Source organism: Lygodium microphyllum, chromosome 22, assembly GCF_053477565.2.
Source record: "Lygodium microphyllum isolate KBCC chromosome 22, Lygodium_microphyllum_v1.1.10, whole genome shotgun sequence".
Classification (NCBI taxonomy): domain Eukaryota; kingdom Viridiplantae; phylum Streptophyta; class Polypodiopsida; order Schizaeales; family Lygodiaceae; genus Lygodium; species Lygodium microphyllum.
Genome location: NC_141156.1, coordinates 48854772 through 48880164, shown reverse-complemented (window position 1 = coordinate 48880164; position 25393 = coordinate 48854772). Strand labels below are relative to the sequence as shown.

General features: G+C 43.6%; 1 protein-coding gene across 1 annotated transcript in view; it reads left to right on the top strand.

The window, feature by feature from the left end:
- The first annotated feature begins 438 nt into the window (after nt 1-438).
- The window catches only part of LOC148017122 (uncharacterized), a 43595-nt gene continuing 18640 nt past the window's right edge, over nt 439-25393 (top strand). The window contains exons 1-2 of the mRNA XM_087662525.1: nt 439-675; nt 4988-5093. Coding sequence (XP_087518651.1) covers nt 532-675; nt 4988-5093 — 250 coding nt within the window. The 5' untranslated portion in view covers nt 439-531. The remainder of the gene's footprint in view (nt 676-4987; nt 5094-25393) is intronic.

Here is a 25393-nt window from a genome sequence, read left to right as displayed (position 1 = left end):
AGTGCGTGATTCATGATTTCTATCTACACATGACCAATATGATCATCATCCTCCAATGCATCATTACTAGGTGTTAACCAACTAGTTATCTTATAAAAAATGACATCCTTGCCTACTCTATACTCATAGCGGCAAAGTTGTAATGACGACACCCTTTTTGCTTAGTAGAGTATTTGATAAAGATGTACATCTTTTCTTTGAAGATTGAGATACGAATCCTTGGGTGTTCCACAACTCATACCTTTACCCTACTTGTCCACAATGAAAATGCAAGTGGTAACTAAGACCAATTGTGCACCAAATGATAGATGCCCATTTTGCAAGTATTAACCAATCAAAATACTTCTTTACCGAAATCCTTTACACACTCGAAATATGTACCTATTAAATATGAATTGCAAGCCCACACTCCCGAGGCGTGGGACGTCCGCCATATGGTGTGTAACCAGCCTAAATAACAGCATAAACCACGCCAAAATACAAATTTTAGAAACACATGCTGAATTGATTGACGATTGGCAGCAGGCAACGATGGCGTCGTCAGCTCAGCAGCAGCAGCAGCAGCAACAACAGAAGAGCCCTTCACCAGCGACACCGTCCAGAGGTCGGCAGGTCCCCGAGAGGAGAGTGTCGTCGCCCGTCGCCGAAATGATGGACCGCCTGCGTGCTGCAAAGGTACGCCAGCATGCCATTTGTGCACAGGCGCTGCGTGTTCTGAGCTTATCAAGGTAGCATATGGACTGTCAGGATATTCAGAGTCCCGCATGATAGCTAGGCGCTCGATACCAGAATTATCCAGAAGATAATATTGTCCGCTACAGTTGAACTGTGCCAAGGCTGAGTCTTATGCTTTGTCCTCTACCTAGCCAAACCATCACTCATAGACACATTATACTTTAATCATGTCAGCCCGGTTTTGGTCCTCCTATGACCTCTCTTATTGATACCATCAGCCAGGATGCTGCGGCACATATTGCTTTTAACGGGGGTTGCAGATGAGATTGCCTTGTCTCGGCCTCTTCGTCAAGGATACCCTCTGAGTCCTTTACTATTTGCATTGGTCACTCACTCACTCAGCACTCTCTTTATTGGATACTTTGGTTAATGATGGGGAGATCGTTGGTTCAACTCTTCCTAGTGGTGTTCAATTTTTGGGTCAATCTTTGGTCGACGATTCCTTTATGTTTCTCAAGGCTGATTAGACCAATGTGAATCGGGCAATGGCTATTTGGAGTTTGTTTGGTTTAGTTTCGGGGCTTTATATTAATGCTCAAAAATCTACACCAATCTCTTGTACAAAGACTTATTTGCAAGCATTGGGTTAGCAAAGAAACAATTATTTCTAAAGGCAAAATTACCAAACACAGGGGATATCCCATTGGGCTGGATGTAGCTCCTTAGGCCTTGCTTGATTGGATGTCATCTCAAATTCATGATAGGTTTATGTATTGGAAATCACAGGGCTGGCCTCTTCATGTGTGGCTCAATCCATCATGATTGGTATAGCCTCATGTTTTTTTTCTTACTTCCTTGGCTCAATCCATCATTTGTGGCTCAATCCATCATGATTAGTATGGTCTCATATTTTTTGCCCAGGAAGCCCCTCTTGGAATTAGTGTAGCTCATCCACTTAATGTTGTGGAAAAAGAAAGGGAATCATATAGGCTATGTGCGGATTTATTAGTAGCATGTTGCTGTTTCAAAACAATTGGAGGGGAGGGGGGGAGTAGCTTTGTTGGATGCCATCTCCATATAATAGCTCTAAGAATGACGCTTTTGTAGGCTTTATATGTGTGTAGAGTCATCTTGGGACTAATACTTTTATTTAGGAGATTGGTTTACAAGAGCAAACGGTTAATGCAAATCTGAAAATACAAATTTACCTATTGATCTTGGACAATGCACACCCGATTCGATTGGCCCCAAAATTGGCACCCCTTTTGGTATTTCTTTAGCTTTATTGAAAAAGAAGTTGATTTACAATGGGATTCTTCTAATCCCTTTCAGTATTCCAACTCCCCTTGCTGTTCAAAATCATGAGCAAGTTTTTAATCTGATTTGCCCCTTGATTCAGGCAATCAATTGGCTTTCGCCCGCTTTGATGGAGATGGAAAATGCCCCAAATTCAATTATTTGCTGGTTCCTCCACTTGAATAGACTAAAAATAGCTTCAGCCCTGTCGAATCGAAGTCTTGGAGCTTCTAGTATTTGGTACACTTCTCGAGACTGCTGCTAAACCTTAATTTCTGTCCATATTAGGGTTTACAGTAGAGGAATCTGAAATTTCTCAGGCTCAAGGAATCCAAATGCTGAGTTTTTCGGAGCAAGACTAAGAAATTGCTGGGAGATGAGAGGGAAAGCTGTAGAGAGAAAATTCGGAGTTTTGTCGCGAAGAATGATTGAAAATTAGTCAAATGCAGCTGCTACCCTGCCACAACAGCTTGTAGATGCAAATAATTGAAGAAAATCAGTCATTTACTACTGCTGCCCTGTCTCAACGGCCTGTAGATGCTGTCTCCTATTGTTGATTGGTCTTCTCTTACCCTTGGCAGTCTCAGAAGGTCCTCCACTTGTTGCAAATCAGAACAACAGCCTCTCCTTCCTTTCTCTTACAGGCTGAATTTAGAAAAATGTCTCTCTCCAGCCTCTAAAGACGTTTTTCAGTCTTGCATGGGTATTTTTGACAAGTGACAGCCTTTCCAAATGGTTTTTCAAGCATTTTTCATAATTAAATATTAATTAATTTTCAGCCTTTAACTATTGAAAATTAATCTAATAATTATTTCGGTGCTCTGAAAAAATAATATGACTGGCCAATAATTAAATTGGCTAGGCAACTTCTATCCTTGAGTGTCTCTGCGCCATCTTTGACCATAAGATTGGTGTTAGGTACCATTAAATGCCGCTTCTCTAGTGTCACCAACTGACATTTCTGGTTAAATGGATGACCTAGGCCAATAATTGGCACTAGATACCACCAAGTACATGTCCGGTATAACTTATAACAACTTTTCCCTTTGACATCACGTGATTTCTTCGGGTCCCAGGCTTGTAAATTTACTTTAACCCTAGTTGCACCTCACATGTGCAACATTTACCTAATCATGTGATTAAAAATTAATCCACATGTTAAGTCAGGTTTCAAAAATATATGTCCTCATGACAATCTAGCTAATCAAATCTATCATGAGATGGTAGAGGATAAGAGATGGGTCTCAGAGAAAGCCAATGAAGTTTGGCACATTTGTCATTCCAGAGGGAAATAGCAGGATAGATTTCTCTAGCTGTGGAAGTCTAGATTCCTTATAAAGGAAAAGGTTTTACATGGAGACTGCTTATTGGGGGTTTCCCCATTGGGGATGCGCTACATACTTGCAAGATCTTACACGGTTGATGTATCTTTTGCACTACATGTGATGAGACGTTGATTCATCTATTCATCTCTTGCCTTGTAGCAAGACAGATTTGGAGCTTTGTTTCTTGTGTGTGGACCTTTGTGACTCACCAATGGATGCATGTCCATTATTGGGTCTTGGGCAAGATGTCTTCTTTGTCCTCTTTGGAGTAAAATCACCATGCCTCTTCCATTTTCTTAGATGGACAGCTCTTTGGCACATTTGGCACACCCGTAATTTTTTATTTTGCCTTGGGTATCCATGGGCATGTGGCTTGTGTTCAAGGATTGTTGTCATGGCAGATCTCTTCAATGCTTTCGGTGGACTTGGTCATCTCTGACGTGGCTGCTACCTCAAGTATAGGCTACCATCATGTACAAAGTGATCTCATGATGATCCTTAACTAACCTATAGGATCCTACCCTAATCAATATGACTCTCTAGAAACAATGTACCCTCCAGGCAAGAATATGTGTCATGGGGTGGTCCAAGACATGGAGTCCCCTAAGGGGAGGTACTTGTCTCTGATGGTGAGCGATGATGGCTCGAATCTGCTGGAGGTATGGATGTTGAGCATGGCGATGGCGTGGTGGGTGCCATGCTCTAGGACTGTGGCTGCCTGGTCTGTTGTGACCCCTCGACTCGTGGATAGTGTGCTGGAGCAGGCAGGCTGATGGCATGCGAGCAGTGCAGGGGTCATTGGCAAGCAGGCAGGCTGGAACACTGCATTTCTTGCAACGTTTCCTCTCTTGGAACCGGCTAGATGGAATGCATTCCCCATCTCTGTCCATTATGGTCCAATCAAGTGTATCAGTAAGTTTTAGAGGTGATCTAGAAGAGAATCTCAGTCAAGCATTTTCAGTCGTCTTTTGAGTTTCTTTTTTACTAAAGTGTCTTTAGTTGTCCAGTTCTGTAACCGGGGATGTTTTACTTTGTCACAAATAGCCTTCTTTCCACCTTTAGTTTGTGGAGCTCTGCTGCTATCAATTTATGCTATTGTTCTCATAATAAACTTTCTGTAGTGGAACTCTTTACCCTTTTGTTGAGCAACCTTTACAAATGTTAACTAAGGCTCATGCTGTTTGTGTCTTACTTCAGCCTAAATCCTTTTTGTCTTGCTGGTCATGTAACAGTAAGTCTTGGAACACTTCTTTGAGCTTGGTTAGCAACAGTTTGGCTTCTGTCATGCTAGTGACTGAAAGACCGAAATTTCCCTCGCTAGTTGATACTTTGTGCCATATTGTTGTGGTGCAGTCTTCTTACATATTCACACATGTGGGTCTTTTGTAAAGCTTTGAAGAGAGAGAGGCTCACTGTATTTATTAATGACCTGAGATCCCTCTATGTACTCTACCTATGTTCATCTGATGTAACAAATTCTAAATGCATGATTAACATTATTTTATTTAGATCTTTTGTCTGGAATCACATCATGTTCTCATTCGGCTGAGTTGGTAATGGTTTTGATATGCTTCAATCACTATGCACAGCAACAGAACTAGGTAATATGTCACAAATGTTTGTCACTTTAGTGTTCAACTACTGCAGGCTTACTTCTGACCTTTTCTGTCTTCCATGATGGGGTTATACAGTGGGTACCTAGCAAAGAAGAGGCCAAAGTTTTGAAGGAATGCAGCAGCCGTATGAAACAGTACGGTATTGAAGGCTTTATTGCAGCAGGGTTAGCGGTTTGGTCAGGTGCTTCTACATGTGTCAATAACTGTGCATGTCTACACTTGATCTTAGAATCCCCTAGTGTGCAAGCAAGTAACATCTGTTAATTAAGCTACTTGAAGGTTCAAGAATTTCAAATTTAAAGACTTGAATATGTGTGCATACCATTGTAAGTTAGAGTTCAAAGTGTGTCTTATGGTAAAGCTAGCTCAAAGCAATGTGATTCCACTATGTGTTAGGTCTAGCTATGGGCTTTTCGAGCGGTTCCACAAGAATTTAGGATATCTGCTGGTTTTCATTCCTTTGCTGTTTCTCTCCTTGTGGTGGTGAATGGTTAGTTTGGTCAAATATAGAGCATTAATTTAAACTTCTTCATGAAAAAAAAAAAGAGATTGGAGATATGCGTACCCAATGGTCACAAATAGGCACTTTAAAATAATCGGACAGTTTGGAACGGACACCATTGGACATGATTGGACGTGTTGTATTGGATAGAAGGATTGGATGAGTCGATCTGTCCGTCAGATGTGGACAACTAGATACTAGTGGCCTTGCAAATGTATAGTTTTAGAGCCTAGGTGAAAACCATGCATATCTACATACCAAGTCACAGTAACTAGCACACTGAATAGTGATACCAATGGCAGAAATAATATCAGCATATAGTACCCTAGATGCAAACCAAGTACATCTGAGATCCACTACATAACCGAACTGTCCATCACGAGGGGAGTGGAGGTGCAACCTGTTAGCAGATATGTCAGCTCATGTGCGAGTCTGTGCACGCAGAGGCTAGGCACATTATTTAGGATATTTTAGGCATTTTTTATTGTCTTTATTTTGGTCATATTGAGCATTTATTGCTAACCGACCAGCAGTAAATGCTGGTCAATCTGATCATATTGAGGACACATTTTTGTCCTATATATTTAGGTGCCTCCTCCTCAATCAATCACTCATTTGCTATAACATGTGTGAAGACTCCTTGGAGAGAGGAGCCAGTGCCTGTGCCCACGCAGCCAGTGACTCACTGTTGTATGTGACTGTCTTGTGTTGGATATATGGATTCCATTTCCTGAGCATACATCTGAGTTCTCATCTGTATTGTGTTCTTCAATGTTCTTTCTTTTTCTTTCTCTTTTTTCTTGTGTTTCAACAGTTTATTATAGGATATATTTACGCTTTCATTGCTGCTTCACTTTTGACATGGTATCAGATTTCATTGCTGCTTCACTTCTGACATGGTATCAGATTTCAGGTTTTATGCTCTTGCTATGTTTTCTTTGTTGGTTTCAAGACTGTTTTGACCGATACTAATCAGGTGACTGTAGCTCCAACTAGACGACCTGTTTTTCCTGCGTTTTTGTTGATGTCAACATCTATACTGCTTGTGTCATCCCCTCTACTACTTGTAAGTCAGTTCTGGCCTGCGTTTTGGTGCCTTTGCATCTCCTCTTGGGTGGGTGACTGCATTATTTGGCCGTTTTTTTGTTTTAGGCAATTTCTAGTTGATATTTTGACTCTTCGCAAAGCAGATTTCTTCTTGTTTTGGTTAGATTTTGGTGAAAACTGCATGTGAACTCTCTTTCTGCAGTCTGTGCTTGTGGTTTGGCTGTGCTCCCTTTTCAAATACCCTCTTTTCTCTACTTCTCTTCTAAATCCTCTATAGATGGCTCCTCCGTGCACGTCCACTGATGATAAGTTACATGGACCTGATTATCTTACATGGAGTGCTATGATGAAGGCTTGATTTATACATAAGCAGTTATGATATGTGGTTTGCGGAGCTATTGAACGTCCTTAGCGGCCTTCTCTTGTTCCAGTTGATTGAAGACAACCACAAGGAAGTGGTGCTTACATGGGATTTGGACGATGCATGTGCTTACTCAGCCTTACTTCAGTGTATTTCCAAAGAAGTCCTACTGGCGGTTACCTCTTGTAGGACATCTTTTGAAGCATGGACAAAGTTACAGTTGATGTACGTGGCACCTTCCACCATGAGGGCAGTTACTCTTTATGGATAGCTGTAGCAAATTCCGTTCGAGACCAAAGATACTATCTAGTTTTTTCTACTTGTGACCCAACTCCAAGACCAGCTTTGGTAAATGCAGTTTGCTCTTTTAGAGTCTCATCTTATTGGACTCATACTCTCCAAACTCCCTTCGGTGTTTAATGGAGTGGCGAATTCTTTGATAGTGCAAACATCATCGACTACTTTTAGTTTTATACATATGACCTCGATGCTGCTTGAGCATGAGACATCTTTGTGGTTATAGGGGCGACTTTCGTCCAGGTTCTAGTGAGGCTCTTGCAGCTTTAGAGAGGGGTTCGAAGAAGAAGAAATTGAAGATCAAGTGTTACCACTGTGGGAAGAAAGGTCATTTACGAAAGGACTACAAAGAGTTAGCGGCTTCCAGAAAGAAGAAGGAGACGAAGATGACACGGGATGTGGACTCCTTTGGCGAGTCATCATTTGCCTCAGACTCAAACTCCGATCCTCCGACCAAGGAGAAGTTGGGCGTGGGAAGGATTAGCTTCTTTGGATTGCGGGAAGGGATTGATGGCCCCTTCCTCAACTGCTCTCTAGTGGTGGTGATGACAACATTCCTCATGACTCTCCAGTGCCAGAGGGAGTGTGAGAGGGTGGTGAGACGGGGCGGCCGCATCTCATCTATATATTTATATAGATGCACAAGATCCAGATAGGGACTTCCGTGACGTAGTGATTGAAGTTTGGCAGGTTCAAATCTTGGAGCTAGGATTGACATCTGGGTTCATGATGGGTTGTTTCTTTGACAGAGAGCGGGATTGGTTCCTAGTCATGAGCTCACATGAGGGGACACTTTGGTGGTCGACCAAAGGCGGGGAATCCATGGTTATGTATGTTCCAAAGGTATTTTTGACAAGATGGTCATGTATGTTGCTGAGAGACATTGGGACAGACATAGAGATATGCTATGATCTCTATTTTTAGGAGTTGGTACGCTAGACATCGACATCAGGTTCTCTTCTAGGCACCTTGGTGGTGGCTTGATCGCCCACTGCTTGGGTATCCATGTACTTGGTGGTTCTATGCTGTATGGTTTATGGTTCATTCTCATGGTACCATTGTATTGTATTAGATTACCTATGATTTGAGAGAGGGTGTTAGTAGATATGTCGGCTCATGTGTGAGTTTGTGCATGCAGAGGCTGGGCACATTATTTAGGATATTTTAAGCATTTTTAATGGTCTTTATTTTGGTCATATTGAGCATTTATTACTGGTCGACCAGCATTAAATGCTGGCTGACCTGATCATATTGAGGACATGTTTTTGTCCTATATATTCAAGCTCCTCCTCAATTAGTCACTCATCTGCCATCACATGTGTGGAGACTTTGTGGAGAGGGAGGATCCAGTGCCAGTGCCCACGTAGCCAACGACTCATTATTGTATGCAATTGTTTCATGTTGGATATATGGATTCCATTTCTCGAGCATACATTTAAGTTCTCATCTATATTGTGTTCTTCAATGTTCTTTCTTTCCCTTTCTCTTTTGTCTTGTGTTTCAACAATTTATTATAGCATATATTTACGCTTCCATTGCTACTTCACTTCTGACACAACCTCCCCTTGAGCTTTAGGCAATACTTTGGACCCTCTATACTTTGCTGAGCCTGAATGAGCTCAATCCAAAGTTGGTTGTAACTGTAACACAATAAGATCAAGTGCAACATTGAGGATGATTTGTAGGTCACCCTCCATCCATTTGCATCCATCAATAGGTAAAATAATATTGGAACTTTACCAAGAAACATGTGGAGACTTTACCTATAAATCTTCATGCTCCAAAACCTGTAGTAAGTTCAAGGCATTTTTCCCTTTGGATCACGTAGATCCTTGGAAATTTCACATTGCTGCTAAAAATCATAGATTAGCTGCATTTGCTTGATGACTAGTACTATACGAAGGATTTGCATGACCAGCATTAATACCACGAGTTCCGAATGTACTAGGGCTAGCAAATGCATTACCAAGCATGCCACTTTGTGCCCAACATCATGCCAACATTGCTATACATTGGGTTTTCCATTCTAGTTGCCATATCTAGATATATTGGTCCTTGCATGCCATGTGTAGGAGGCTGGATACCAAATACATTTGGTCCTTGCATCCTCATGGTTGAAGCATTACCGGCCATCGCTTGGAAAACCAAACCACCACCAAAGTACCCTAAGTGAACTACATTGGCATGCATGACTTGCTATCCAAAATCCATTGGATTGGCAATACCAAGATGGCCTTGCATATGCATTGATTGCCCATTGGCATCATTTGCTTATGCCGATTATCCACACTTGGAACATCATGCTGTTGCATTGACTCTTCCTTTCTACATCTTGTCAAAAAATGAGGTATGCTCTGATACCACGTGAACAAATGATGGTTGCGAAAGCAAACTAGAGAGAGAGTAGGGTTTGCCAAAAGATGACGTACTAGCGAGACAATAGGGTTGGCGGGGAGGAGCACGGAGTGAACTCGGCAAACATGGAGAAGAGAAGAGAAGAGAGAAGAAACTCTGATGAATGGAATGATGAAGTTTTGAATCATGGAGTGAATGTGATACAAGGGAACAAGGGTGCCATAGCACAAGGAAGATGATGAAGACAGCCACGAACCACAAACCACGCCGCAATGTCCTCTTGAAGGGGTGTGAGGGTAGTGGAGAGGCTGGAGAGAAGAGGTGACAAACTGAATGAATTAGCTGTAAGGAATGAATGAGAGAGTGGCCTATAAATAGGCATAGTCAGTCTAGGATGGCGCTCCTTTTTGGGGCTGCAAACCCTAAACGCAAAACGCAAACTGCAGGTGAAGGGTGAAGGGTTTCTCAACACCCCCTCTCATGCCCAAAAAGGGGAACAAGAGAAGAATGAGGTGGAGATGCAATGCTACATGCTGAAGAACGCTCATGCAGCAGGTGCCACTTGGACAGTGTCCCTTATGGGAAATTTGTTCACTTGCCCAAGTGCTCGAGTACAAAGATGATGAAAACATGTAATGCATAGGAGGAATGTCAGACTTTGTGCGGTGTCGAGAACCATAAGGATATGCCCGTACTCAATCTCGGGAGGTGGCTCCATGCTGACCAAGCGACGAAGGCAAGAAGAGGAGGAGGAAGAAGATGTAGAGGATCCCGAAAATCCAAGATTTCCACCGGAAAGGGAACTTGCAGTAAAGAACAGTAGACAAAGTGAACTGGAGAACCCAAAACTCAACCTCGAGAGAGAAGCCACTAGCTCTGTGCATCCATGCTGGAAGGAATACGAAGGCCTTGTCACCAAGTCGCGGCTGAACCTTCGAGGTCCAGATCTAGGTGGTCCCTGAAGATCCTGGGTATCAGTAGAAGAGATGACTGGTCGAAGACAGCCACCCCAAGAAAGTAGAGGATATTGAGCTAAAATACTTATTACTTGCTGATTAGCCTCTTAAACAGCTCCAAAACACACTAAAAATGCTCTTTTAGAGTAAAACCCTAAAAGGAGAAGCGGTTCGAGAGAGTTCAGTGGAAACCCTAAAACGGGGAGCGGTTCGAGAAAGTTAGTGGAAACCCTAATTTTTGGGGCGCCCTTCCATATCTATAAATAGACAGGCTGCCCCCATTCAGCGATTATCCTTGTTTGCAGGTTACACCAGCCTACACACCCTTTGCTTCTGTTGGCGCCCAGTTTCCAGCCTGCAACCTGCCTCCATCTGCTGTCCAGCCATCATCGACTGCAGCCATATCATCTTCAGCTTGTCCATTGCTGTAGGTGACAGCTCTCAGCTTCTGCTGGCGACTGCCCCAAACTGTCCCAGACTGCTGTTCAGCCTGCTGTCCATCATCTCCAGGGTCAGCCAGCCTGCGTTTTTAGCATTGCAGGCCCTGACACTCTAAGACATTGTTTCAGCCTGCTGTTTACAGCAGACTCTGCACAGTTTCCAGCCCCCGATTGGTGGTACACTGCTGCGTTTACCAGTTTCCAGCCTCCAGACTGCCGCGTTTTGGTGAGCAGCGTGCTGCCATTCACTATTCAGCACTCCTACACTCCGACTGGTGGTCACAGACTTGGGATTCGTCTTCGGTGGATATCACACTCCGACATTGCTCTGCCCTTGAGCACACTGTACACTCTTACATTCATTTATAGCATTCATTCACTTCAGAGTTGTGTTCTTTCTCTCCCTTCTTCTGTTTGTGTTTGAGTTTTTGCGTTTGAGTTTTGAGTTTTGCGTTTAGGGTTTGAGTTTTGCCCTTTGTGTCTGTGTCTGTGTCTTTGTGTTTCTGTCGTGGTCATACACTCTGTGTGTCCTCAATGCAAACCCTAGCACTCTTCTTAACATGGTATCAGAGCTGTTGCTTTTGTAAAGAGTATCCTGCAGATATTGTTGAGAGCTAGTTTTTGTGCAAGGCACACAATACGACTTGTAACCGAATCACAATGTCTGAGACACCTTCTTCTCCAGCTCCTATGATGTCTTATCAAGCTTCTCCATCATTGGAGGTCCTGAGACGGCATTATGGACTCGGTGAGGAGGACGACACTCCACCTTCATTAGATTTCACTAACATGACAAAGGAGGACTTTGAGGAGTACTATCGCAACAAGTATGGTGATGTTAACACCCCTCCTACCAGTTTTGCTACCATATCCGGACCGGTTGGTGAGGCTGGCCACCTCTTCGTCGATCATGGAGGACATATGGCATTTGGAACGTCTGGCGATCGATGCCTTGGCTACTTTGGGGTGGGACACCTTGGGGTACATCAACATCACAATGGCTGGCCTAACCTTTCGGCTCAATTTTGGGCCTGAGAGGGGGTGTTGAGCTAAAATATGCATTACTTGCTGTCAGTTGATTAGCCTCTTAGACAGCCCCAAAACACACTAAAAATGCTCTTTTAGAGTAAAACCCTAAAACGGGGAGCGGTTCGAGAGAGTTCAGTGGAAACCCTAAAACGGGGAGCGGTTCGACAAAGTTCAGTGGAAACCCTAATTTTTGGGGCGCCCTTCCACATCTATAAATAGACAGGCTGCCCCCATTCAGCAATCATCCTTGTTTGCAGGTTACACCAGCCCACACATCCTCTATTGCTGTTGGCGCCCAGTTTCCATCTTGCAGCCCGCCTCCATTTGCTGTCCAGCCATCATCGACTGCAGCCACATCATCTTCAGCCTGTCCATTGCTGTAGGCGACAACTCTCAGCTGCTGGCGATCGCTCCAAACTGTCCCAGACTGTTGTTCAGCCTGATGTCCATAATCTGCAGGGTCAGCCAGCCTGCGTTTTCAGCATTGTAGGCCCTGACACTCTCAAACACTGTTTCAGCCTGCTGTTTACAGCAGACTGTGCACAATTTACAGCCCCCGATTGGTGGTACACTGCTGCGTTTACCAGTTTCCAGCCTCCAGACTGCTACGTTTTGGTGAGCAACGTGGTGCCATTCACTATTTAGCACTCCTACGCTCCGACTAGTGGTCACAGACTTGGGATCCGTCTTCGGTGGACGTCACACTCCGATGACATTGCTCTGCCCTTGAGCACATTGTACACTCTTACATTCATTTATAGCATTCATTCACTTCAGAGATGTGTTCTCTCTCTCCCTTCTTCTGTTTGTGGTTGAGTTTTTGTGTTTGAGTTTTGAGTTTTGCGTTTAGGGTTTGAGTTTTGCCCTCTGTGTCTGTGTTTGTGTCTTTGTGTTTCTGTCATGGTTGTATACTCTGTGTGTCCTCAGAGCAAACCCTAGCAGTCTTCTTAACAGTTAGCCACCATGAACCACGAACCGCAATGTCCGCCTCAAGGGGTGTGAGGGCAGTGTGAAGCACGAACTGCAATGTCCTCCTCAAGGGGTGGGAGGGTAGTGGAAGGGTTGGAAGTGAGCTGCCCGTGGGAGGAGGATGCGACCAACAGTAAGAGGTTGCAACCAGTAGAAAAATGTAGGTGAGGAGAGAGAAAGACTAAAAATGCAAGCAGCTTGCAGGAGAGAGAAAGACTAAAAACGCAAGCAGGACAGCTTGCAGGAGAGAGAAAGACTAAAAACATAAAGAGGACAGCGTGCAGGAGAGAGAAAGACTAAAAATGTAGGTAGTAAGGTTGTGATGATGTGGCAGGCTGTAGGGCAGCAGGTCTGCACAGGAACAATAGTCGCTTGGCTGGAATCAGCTCCAAATTGTGTGAAGAGGGCTGGAAATCAGGCGCCAACTGATGGAGACAGCAATGGATAGCTTCGGCTGAGATGTTCTCCGCAAATGGGGTGTGGGCAGCAAGTTGAAGCACTTGAAATATGCAAAAACGAGATTTTGATGCAACGGAAGAAGAAGAGAAGTACATGTCGAACGGGCCACCAGTCTTTGCCTTCACTGGAGTGGAGGATCTTTGTTGCTAGGTGAGTAGATCCAGCTCTGATACCATGTCAAAAGATGACGTACTAGCGAGACAGTAGGGTTGGCGGGGAGGAGTACGGAGTGAACTCGGCAAACATGGAGAAGAGAAGACAAGAGAGAAGAAACTCTGATGAATGGAATGATGAAGTTCTGAATCATGGAGTGAATGTGATACAAGGGAACAAGGGTGCCGTAGCATAAGGAAGATGATGAAGACATCCACGAACCACGAACCACGAACCACAATGTCCTCCTCAAGGGGTGTGAGGGTAGTGGAGAGGTTGGAGAGAAGAGGTGACAAACTGAATGAATCAGCTGTAAGGAATGAATGAGAGAAGGGCCTATAAATAGACATAGTCAGTCTAGGATGGCGTTCCTTTTTGGGGCTGTAAACCCTAAACGCAAAACGCACAAATGCAAAAACGCAAACTGCAGATGAAGGGTTTCTCAACAGGGTTTACAGGGAGAAACACAGTGTGTACGGTAAAGATTGAGAGAGAAGAAACTTAAAACACGCAAAAGAAGAAGATGAAGCACCGATTAATTCTAAGTGAACAAAGTTGATATAGCAGAGTCAAAACTCTAAAGATGACAACACTATCCTGTTTGATTAGGCGGTAGCACTTGAAGGAAGCATGCATTGTAGAGGGAGCAAGACGTAGTCCTTTGAGCAAGGGGATGTCGAAGATATATGTTGAAGGTGAAGGACCGTTGTCGAGGAAGTGGAACATAGTCCTTTGATGCCATCAGAGTTGAGGAGGAAGATCACTGACTACAAAGTCATATTGTAGAAGATGAGGATCAACAGGATGGCCGCTAGATGAGGAAATCTGGCCCTTGATGAAGTAGGAGCTGCAAAAACGCAGGTGTTTGAGGTAGCAGGTGCCTGTCAGAGCTATTGCTGATGCCAGGGAGATGTTAGATTGTGAAACACAACTTGAAAGGCTGACACCAGGTAGAGAACACTGACTCTAGGTAGAGAGGTGATTTGGCAATAAAAATGCAGGTGCCTATTGATGCCAAATGGAGATGATGGTTGCCAAGTGGAGGAAGAGAATTTTTAGCCAGACATGTAGGTATAATTTGATGCCAGATGGTGGAGATGGTCGCTAGGTAGAGGAAAAGAATATGCAGCCCAAAATGTAGCATGGAAGGTGTGGAAGATAGGGTGCCTAGTGCAAGGAGAGATGTAGACCACGAACTCCAATATCCTCTGGGTGGGGTGTGAGTAGCACTAGAGAGGAAGAGAGTGACAGAATGTCAGAAGAAATGAATGTGGGATGGATGAATGGGTGTAGTCAATGCCATATATATAGCCATAGATTGTCTAGAGTGTTGCCCACTGAAGTCTCTCGACTGGCTTCCCAACTCTCTTGGAAGGTGCCTAGAAAGCATTTTTGGGGCTGAAAATGGAAACCAAAAATAGGAACGAAGGAGGGAAAATGTATTGACTAATATGGTTTCTTAACATCCTCTCTCAAGCGCAAAAAGGGTCAAAAAAGACGAGCGAGAGAGAGAAGAAGATCAATCCGAAAATCCGAGTATTCCACCTATAAGGTAACTTGTAGTGAAGAATAGTAGATATGATGAGTTGATGGGAGGATCCGAAACTCAGCTTCGAGAGAGAAGCCACAAGCTCCATTACTCCATACTAGAAGGTATATGTAGGCCTAGCCACCAAGCCATGGTTGAAACATCTAAAGCCCTGAACTAGGAAGAACTTGTAGCTCTTGGATATCATTAGGAAGTAAAGTGAAGGGGAATCAATGGGTGAGATTGCATGGAAATGTCAACCACCCCAAGAAGGTAAAGGGTGTGGGAAGAGCCACAGGATATGTAGGGACTTCCTCTGAAGCTAAGAAATGGGATCCCCCTCTGAAGAAGAAATATGAGCTCCCTTTGAATCCCCCTCGATGGGAGATACGGAATCAAGAAACTCATGGATCATGGCCTTTGGAGAGTTGGATGATGAAGGAAGTGCCACCGGCGGTGCCGAAGAAGATATTTGGGGCTCCAAGGTAGCTTCCAGAGGTGGTCTCTCGAATCCAAGTAAAGGAGGGAGGGGTATCACACAAAATCTTCTCAATGCCCACATCAGAATTGTTGTGCATGGAGCAAGATAAGGGAGGTGAGGAAATGAATAGCTCTTGGGGAGCTAGGGGTGGACAACAATCACTCTCTCTCAGTGGAGCAGACTGTGAAGCCGAAGAAGAGGAAGGAGTCAAACAACCTTTGATCTCTTGAAGGAGTGGATTGACAAGAAGACAATATCCAACAATCATTGTCTTGATGGAGCGGAGTGTAGAACCGCAAGTTGTGTGGGTGTCGTACCAAGGCCTAGGGTTCTTTACCGAAGAAACCATAGTAGATAGCTGCGACTCCACTCCCGTTGGACAGTCCAATAGGGCTACACCTCCCATAGATAGCTATGACGTCTGCACTCCCGTTGGACAATCCAATGGGGCTACACCTCTTGTTACTGCCCCATTTATTTGCATTCATTCCGTGTTCTCCCCTTGCACCCTCCATCTAGGACCACTTCCCCACCTTGTCATGCATCTTATTGGCAGAGGCCTGCTGATGGATGAACATGATGGTGGCCACATCCTTCTCAGCCATTCTCAGCAGACCTTAGTTAGATTTGGTGGACAACATCAGGATTTTTGCTATAAACCTTAAATTTCTATAGAAATCAGGGTTTGACGGCTTCTTTGGGACTTGTGCAAACAGGATAAGGCATCATACACTGAAATCAGCACACCTGAAATTTGTGGAATTGGCAGGGATTTCAGATGCCAATCCATCCATTGTAAATTGGGGTAGCATTTGGCTAGTTGTGGTGGTTCCATTTGTGCAAGTCCTGGGTGAAAATCAATGGGCAATTGGCCCAAATTACTTGCAATTGTATGTACAACAAAGGGCTTTTGGATCAGCAAAGGAGATTGTGGAATCTCAACTTGTATATTGTCCATTAGCAATCAAAGTTAAAGAAATACCAAAAGGGACATGAGTTTGTAGGCCCAACTGTTAGCAGTCTAGTTAGCTTATGTGTGAGTATGGACTATGCTTTATATTATTGGGTAATTTAGGCATTTTATAGTGGTCATTTTAGTGATTATTTAGGCATTTATTACTAGCTGACCAACATTAAATGCTAGCCAACCAGGTGCCATATTTGGCATATTTTGGGCTTATTTATTGAGTGGCTCCTCCTCCTTTGATTCAATCATCATCATTCTTCAGGTGGTCTTCTTGTTGGAGAGAGGAGCCAGTGCCGGTGCCCACACAGCCAGTGACTCATTGTTGTATGCGTTGTTCTCATGTTTGGTATTTGGATTCCATTTCGTGAGCACATCTCTGAGTTCTCTTTCTTTGCAGTGCTCTTTTGTTCTTTTGTTTCCTTTCTCTTCTCTCTTGTGTTCAACAGTTTATTTTAATACTTGTCTATGCTTCTATTGTTGCACCACTTTTGACATGGTATTAGATTGCAGGATCTCGGTTCTTGCTGTGATTTTTGTGCTGATTACATGTCCTTTCCCATGCCGATCAGGCCTGCATTTTTCAGAACGATAACCTGTGTTTTCAGCCTGTGCCTGGCTTTCAACCTACAATCATCAATTTGCTGCATTCAATGCTCCACCAGTCTGTATTTTTGGTTTTCTGCCCCTAACCATGGCTGGGCGATTGTTTGTAAAAGCCGTTTTTGCTGTTTTTGGCAGTTTTTGACTGGTTTTTCTTCATTTTGCAGTTAGTTGGCCTTCGTTTTTTATTGGATTTTTGGTTATACTACATGTGAACTCTCATTTTGTGAAGTCTTTGCTGTTGGTTTGGCTGTATTCCCTCTCCTATACCCTTTATCCTCTATCTCCTCCGTGCACTTCTACAGATGATAAGTTACATGGACTTGACTATCTTACATGGAGTGATGTGATGAAAGCTTGGTTTGTGCAAAAGTGGATTTGGTACATTGTATGTGGAGCTATTCCTCGGCATCAGCATTCTTTTCCTCTTCCCGATGAATTTGATGAAGACAACCATGAGGAAGTTGTGCTTACATGGGATTCAGACGATGCTCGTGCATATTCTACACTGCTTCGGTGTATTTCTAAAGAAGCTCTACCAGCGGTTACCTATTGTAGGACATCCCTAGAGATATGGTCAAAGCTTCAGATGTTGTACAAGGCACCTTTCCCTATGCGTGCTGACCCTTTATAAAAAGCTTCAGTAGATGAAGTTTGAGTCCAAGGACACCATTTAGTCATTTTTGCTTCGTGTTACGTCATTTTTGCTCCATGTTACATAGGAACATGACTAGTTTCGACACATGCAGTCTGCCCTTCCAGAGGCATACTCTACAGCCTCCCTTTGGAGTTTGATGGAGTGGCGAATGGTTTGAGGGTGTAGACATCCTCTACACCTGTGAGCTTTACACATATGTCCTCGATGCTGCTTGAGCATGAGACACCTTTGCGTTTATAGGGGAGGCTCTCATCTCATTATGGTGGTTCTAGTGAGGTCTTTACAGCTTTAGAGAGGGGTGACAGGATGAAGTTGAAGGCCCGGTGTTATCACTGTGGTAAGAAGGGTTGTAAAGAAAAATGCCCTAACACAAAAACATAAACAGAAACCGTACGACAAAGCACAGACTGATAAAAAGAACACAATTAGGGTTAGGGTTAGGGTTAGAGTAACTCAGAGACAATGAACACAGTGAATAAACGAAATGATATGACTACTAATAATACGATGCTCATGCAGCAAACACACTATGCAGTGAATGAATACTGAACCTCGAACTCCTGTATCTCTAGGATCAGGGCAGGGGTAATGAGCTGGAGAGTGTATCGTACTCGAACAGATCCCGAATCGTAGCAAGGCAGCATCCGGATGTCGAACACCAGCAAACGTAGCAATGAGAAGTTGGATCTGATGCAGACAACAGTGAGGAGAGAGAAAGACTAAAAACGTAGCTTGCAGGAGAGAGAAAGACTAAAAACGCAGGCAGGACAGCTTGTAAGAGAGAGAAAGACTAAAAACGGAGCCTGCAGGAGAGAGAAAGACTGAAAACGCAAGCATGACAGCCTGCAGGAGAGAGAAAGACTAAAAGTGCAGGCAAGACAGCCTGCAGGAGAGAGAAAGACTGCAGCGACTGTAGACAGGAGAGAGAAAACTGTCAGGACGGCAGCTGGAGCCTGCAAATGCAGCAGTTTGCTGGCGTGGCAGGCTGTACGAGAGCAGTGCAGATCAACAGCAGTTAGTCGCCAGGCAGAAACAGCAGCAATCAGCGTGCGGATGGCTGGAAACAGGCGTCAGATTGTAGGGAACAGTGATGGACAGCAAGGGCCGAGATGTCCTCCGTAACCGGGGTGTGGGCAGCAAGCTGGTAACACTTGAAACCTGCAAAAACGAGATTGTAACAGAGTGGAGGACTGCTGCCAATTTATAGAAAATTAGGGTTCTAGATCCTCTCCCACTTAACTTTCTCGATCCGCTCCCCATTTTAGGGTTTTGACTAAAATAAGCCTAAAATAAGCATGTTTTGGGGCTGTTTAAGTGGCTAAGTGCATTTCTTAGCACAACAAGGGTCACTTGCGGAAGGATTGCAAGGAGTTAACCGTCTTCATGGAAGAAGACGAAGAAGCGGGATGCGACCTCCTTCGACGTATCATCCTCTTCCTCAAACTCTTACTCCAATCCTACGGCCAAGGAGAAGTCTGTGGCACGGAAGGGATCCACTTCTTTAGACTGCAAGAAGGGCTTGATAGTCCCATATATTGTGGGCCATATATGAAATGCCTCGAAACACATGCATACAAGCTAGCCTTACCTCCTCATTTAAATATCCACAATGTATTCCATATAAGACTGCTAAAATATTATGTTCCGAATCTTGAGTATATCCTTGATGATGAGCAAGTGGCTTCAAGCCTTTTTTGCTGTTTTTGGCAGTTTTTGACTGATTTTTTTGACTTTTTGCAGCAGCTTTTGTCTTCTTTTGGTTAGATTTTGGGTTATACTGCATGTGAACTCTCATTTTTTGCAATTTGTGCTTGTGGTTTGGCTGTGTTCCCTCTCCAAATACCTTTTTTTCTCTACTTCTCTTCTAAATCCTCTACAGATGGCTTCTCCGTGCACATCCACTGATGATACATTACATGGAGATTCTAGTGAGGCTCTTGTAGCTTTAGAGAGGGGTTCAAAGACGAAGAAGTCAAAGGTGAGTGTTACCACTATGGCAAGAAGGGCCCTTTGCGGAAGGACTGTAAAGAGTTAGCGGCTTCTAGGAAGAAAAAGGAGCAGAAGATGAAGCAGGATGTGGACTCCTCCGATGAGTCATTATATGCCTCAGATTTCAACTCAGATCCTCGGGCCAAGGCGAAGTCCTAGGCGTAGAAGGGATCCTTTTCTTCGGATTATGGGAAGGGCTTGGTGGCTCATATCCTCAACAAAGCATCCATGAGGATTAAATCTGACCTGCAAGCCCTGCTTAACCCCTCATGTAAACTCCACACAAAAGCCACCCGCTCTGCAATCCATCATGAGCCTGGATGTCAATCCCAGCTCCAAGATTTGAATCTACCAGATTTTGGTCGATACGTCAGAGACGTCCCTCTCTAGATCCTGTGCATCTGTATAGATATATAGATGAGGCGCGGCTAGCCCATCTCACCACCCTCTCATACTCCCTCTCTAGCACTAGAGAGTCGTGAGGAATGACCTCATCACCATGAGTTAGTGAAAAAATATGTTTATGGGCTGCCCAAAGGAATCATGGATTTTTGCATTAAATCCATCATGTCTAGCATGTCTCAACTCATGGCTTCCTAGAGAGTCGGGAGAAGCCGAATAAAAAGTTGTATAAGGTCGAGAAAAGGGGCAGATTTGAAAATCAGTTCGAAAAGAGGCCAAAACAGCAAGGAAAGGGCTCAAAAACATTGGCATAACTGAGGGAATTGATGGTTGCAAATAAATACTTTATTTATGAACAAGAGGGTGGAAAATCAGAAATCAAGGAGATCTTGAGGGAAAGAAGTCCAAAATATTAGTGGGATTGGTGCTCGATATTGTTAGTGATAAGCCCAATGATGATGCTATGAGTTGTACAGAGCATGATGGGGCAAAATTAGGGATCAGCATGCATTGATTTTCTTTGATAATGGTGTATGAGCCAACTTCATCTTTGTTGACATGGCAGCCCATCTATTATTTGAGAGAATGAGATGGGATCCATGGGGAGAGTTGGAATGGCATGTAAAGGTCATGTAGAGCCTATTATACCACTCATTGGAAAGCTTTGGTTACATATACAGGGATATGTGGACAGCAAAGAGTTCTTAATTGCTTCACTTGAGGGTTGTGATGTGTTGTTTGGTATGCCATGGTGTTACCGTATGCATGCAATGATTGATTCTTGTGTAAAAGAGAGCACTCACACTTGATATAAAGTTGAAAGAAGAATTTGTCCCTGTTGTATCTGCAACTGTCATTTCTAAAGTAATGAAAAATCATCTTTCAATGTACTTGGTTCTTGGTAAGGATAAAGATGATAGTGAGAATGTCGGGAATATGTCTAAGTTAGAGAAGGATTGTATGTTATTTTTGAAAATATATGTTGATTGCTTCTGTGAGTCACTTTTAGGGCAACTACTACTTGAACCACTTAAAGATCATGGCATAGATCTTATCCTTGGAAGTAGCCCACCTACTAAGCCACCCTACAGAGTTAGTGCAGCCCAACAGGAGAAGATTATAAGTCAGGTGAATGAGGTGTTAGAAATAGGGCTAATTCAGCCTAGCTCATCTCCTTTTTGTTCTCCAGTGTTTTTGGTGCAAAAAACGGATGTTTCATGGCGTATTTGCATTGATTATTGTGCTTTGAACAAGATTACGATAAAGAATTGCTTTTCGATTTCTCGGATCAATGATGTTATGGATAGATTGTGGGGGATGGCCATATTTAGTTTTATAGATTTGAAAAGTGGGTATTATCAGATATGTATTAGATCGGAGAATGTGCTTGAGACAACTTTCAGAACATCTTTTGGGTTATACGAGTTTCTTGTCATACCTTTTGGGCTTATGAATGGTCTTGTCACTTTTAATTAGATGATGGACCGCATTTTCAAGCCACATAGGGGATTTGTGAGCACTTTCTTTGATGACATGATTGTCTACTCCAAATAATGAGGCAAAGTATAGAAAGTACTTGGACATTGTGTTTAATGAACTACATAATCATAGGCTGATTATCAATGACAAGAAAAGTGGAATTTTTTTTTGCATGAAATCCACTTTTTGGGGCATATTGTATCGGCTGATGATATTTGTATTTGAGGCAATATGATCATGACACTTTTGAGAAATGTACATGAGATCCGTAACCTCTTGTGTTTGTGTTCTTACTACAAGAATTATGTATGCGGGTTTGCTGAAATTGCATCTCCATTACCTGCTTTACAGAAGAAGAATGTGTGATTTAGATGGACGGCAGTGGAAATTTCAGCATTTGAAAAGTTGAAGGAAAAGATGACTTCAGATCGAGTGCTTGTGTTTCTTGATCTAAGGAAGTCATTCGTCGTTCAATGTGCTGCATGTGGTAACAACATTGGGGTTGTTCTTAGGTAGGATGGCCGTGTTGCGGCTTATGAGAGCCGAATTCTCCATGGTACAGAGAAGAATTTGTAGGTCTATGAGAAAGAGCTCTTGGTTGTAATTCATGCACTGTCTGTGTGGAATTGGGGAACTGATTTTACAGTATAAATAGATCATCAAACTTTGAGATATTTTTTGACACAGACAAAGTTGTTAGAAAAACATATGAGATGGATAAATTTTCTCTCTATCTTTCATTTTCACATTGTGCATATTGATGGTAAAAAGAATGTTGTGGTTGATGTACTATCACGTAAGCCATAAATTTCAATCATCAGCATGGTTTATCACATTGAGTTGGATGCCATGAAAGAGCAATATATTGGTGATTTAGACTTTGCTTATGTTCATGATCAGTTGTGCAATGGCTAAAGGCATGAGCACTTTGTGCTAAGAGATGGAAATTGTGATGATGTCCATCCATTGTAAATTGGGGCAGTATTTGGTGGTTCCATTTGTGCAAGTTCTGTTGAGAAACCACTTCTTTAGTTTACACGCTTTATTTAGGGTTTTGCACTGATAGCCCCAAAAAGGGCTGGTGTCCACATCTTGGCCACTTTTTCAACGGACACCCCCATAGTAGTGTGCCACCCTAGATAGCTTATGCCTATAATAGGCAGTCACTTTATTCATTTTTTACCACCCCACTACTCTTTAGTTATTCTTCACCTCTCTTTCTCCGTCATCAGACACCCTTCATTTCTCTCATTAGCCCCTTCCATTGCCCTCACATCCCTTCAGGAGGGCATTGCAATTCGTGGCTTATGGTTGCCGTCACCCTTCCTCTTCTGCTTCAAGCGCCGTGTTTCAACATCAGGCTTTGTGTTTGGAGCATCTTTCACTTGGCGTCACCATTTGCTGCTTGGCGTTAGCACCCTTTTTCTTCAGGCTCCACCTTCACCTGCGTTTTTCAGTCTGGAGACCTTCTCCTTGCCTAGCATCATCTCCAGCTCAGTGTCAGTGATAGTCTACATCATGGAGCGTTAGTGATTTCATCACTTGTCTATCATAGGGATTGCTGGGACCCATGTTTTTACAGCCTCACTTCTCCATCATAGAAGCTACTAGGACGTGCGTTTTTCCAGCCCAACCATCCTCCATCATCTGGCGTTATCATTATCCACATGGCATTAGCATTTGGGTTGCTCTCCTTGCGTTTGACAGCTTCGGCACTGGGATTTTCCTATTGTTGCCCAGGTCACTTCTCGGCATTAAAGGACTGCGGTTTACTCCCTCGACAGTTGGTGATCATCTTTCATGTCTCTGACGGCATTAGAGGACTGTGTTCTACTCCCTCGATAGTTGTCCTTTACCTTCAAATGATTATTTCTATAGCCCATTGCTTGGACGATTGCATTTCGCTCCCTTCACTGTGAAGATTTTCTATAGGTGCTGCCGCCTGATTCAGACAGGACAATGTAGTTATCTTTTGAGCTTTGGCTCCGTTGTATCAACTTTTCTTCTCATAGCATGATTCAGTGCATCATCATCGTGTTCTTCTTGTGTTTTTGAGTTTGTTGCTCCGTGCAAACCTTGTCAAAAGATGACGTACCAGCGAGATAGTAGGATTTGCAGGGAGGAATACGGAGTGAAGTTGGGAAACATGGAGAAGAGAAGAGAAGAGAGAAGAAACTCTGATGAATGGAATGATAAAGTTTTGAATCATGGAGTGAATGTGATACAAGGAAACAAGGATGCTGTAGCACAAGGAAGATGATGAAGACAACCACGAATCACGAACCACAATGTCCTCCTAAAGGGGTGTGAGGGTAGTGGAGAGGCTAGAGAGAAGAGGTGACAGACTGAATGAATCAGCCGTAAGGAATGAATGAGATAGTGGCCTATAAATAGGCATAGTCAGTCTAGGGTGGCGCCCCTCTTTGGGGCTGCAAACCCTAAACACAAAATGCAGATACATAAAAATGCGAATTGCGGGTGAAGGGTTTCTCAGCATGTCAAAAGACGATGTATCAGTGAGATAGTAGGGTTTGCGGGGTGAGAAAACAACAAATGAAGGGAGTTGGAGAGAGAAAATCTGTTGTGATAGGATGAGGAGAGAGAAAAACAGCAGCGATAGCAGGGAGGAGAGAGAAAATTGAGCAGCTAGGTTTTTGCAGAGAATAGCTGTCAATAGTAGGGAGGAGCTGCCAGCAGTAGAGAACAGCCAAGCCGCCAGTAGTAGGGAGGTGGAGGCAGCAGCAACAGTCTTGAACGTAAGCTGGAAAACAACAAACGTAGGAGGGAGCAACCGCCATTTAGGGTGTTGCTGCAACGGAATAAGAAGAGAAGTGGATGCCAAACTCGCCACCGGTCTTTGCCTTCATTGGAGTGGAGGATCTTTGCTGCTAGCTCCTCCCTGCTGCTATTGGCAGTTGTTCTTTGCAACTTGGTTGCTCAGTTTTTTCTCTTCTTCCTACTATCGCTGTTGTTTTTCTTTGTCCTCTATCTGTCATAGCAGATTTTCTCTCATTAGCTTGCCGCAACAGATTTTCTCTCTCCAATTGCTTGTGTTTGTTGTTTTCTCTCCCTGCAAACCTTACTGTCTCGTTGGTACGTCGTCTTTTGACATGTTGAGAAACCCTTCACCTGCAGTTTGTGTTTTTTGTGTTTTTGCGTCTTGCGTTTGGGGTTTGCGTTTACGGTTTGCAGTCCCAAAAAGGGGCGCCATCCTAGACTCTGATTGTGCCTATTTATAGGCCACTCTCTCATTCATTCCTTATGGCTGATTGATTTAGTTCGTCATCTCTTCTCTCCAATCTCTCCACTACCCTCACACCCCTTCAAGAGGACATTGTGGTTCGTGGTTCATGGTTGTTTTCATTATCTTCCTTGTGCTACGACACCCTTGTTTCCTTGTATCACATTCACTCCATGATTCAGAACTTCATCATTCCATTCATTAGAGTTTCTTCTCTCTTCTCTTCTTTTCTCTTCTCCATGCTCGTCAAGTTCACTCCGTGTTCCTCCCCGCAAACCCTACTGTCTTGCTGGTACGTCATCTTTTGACATGGTATCAGAGCTGGATCAGCTCAAACAGTAGTAGAGAACAACCGCTAGCAGTCTGGCTACGCCACCAGTAGTAGGGAGGTGGAGGTGGCAGCAGTAGCCCTGAACGAAGGCTGGAAAACGGTAAATCCAGAAGAGAGCAGCCGCCAGTTAGGGTGTTGATGAAGCGGAAGAAGAAGAGAAGTGGATGTTGAACCCGCCACTAGTCTTTGCCTTCATTGGAGTGGAGGATCTTTGCCACTGTTTGAGTAGATCCAGCT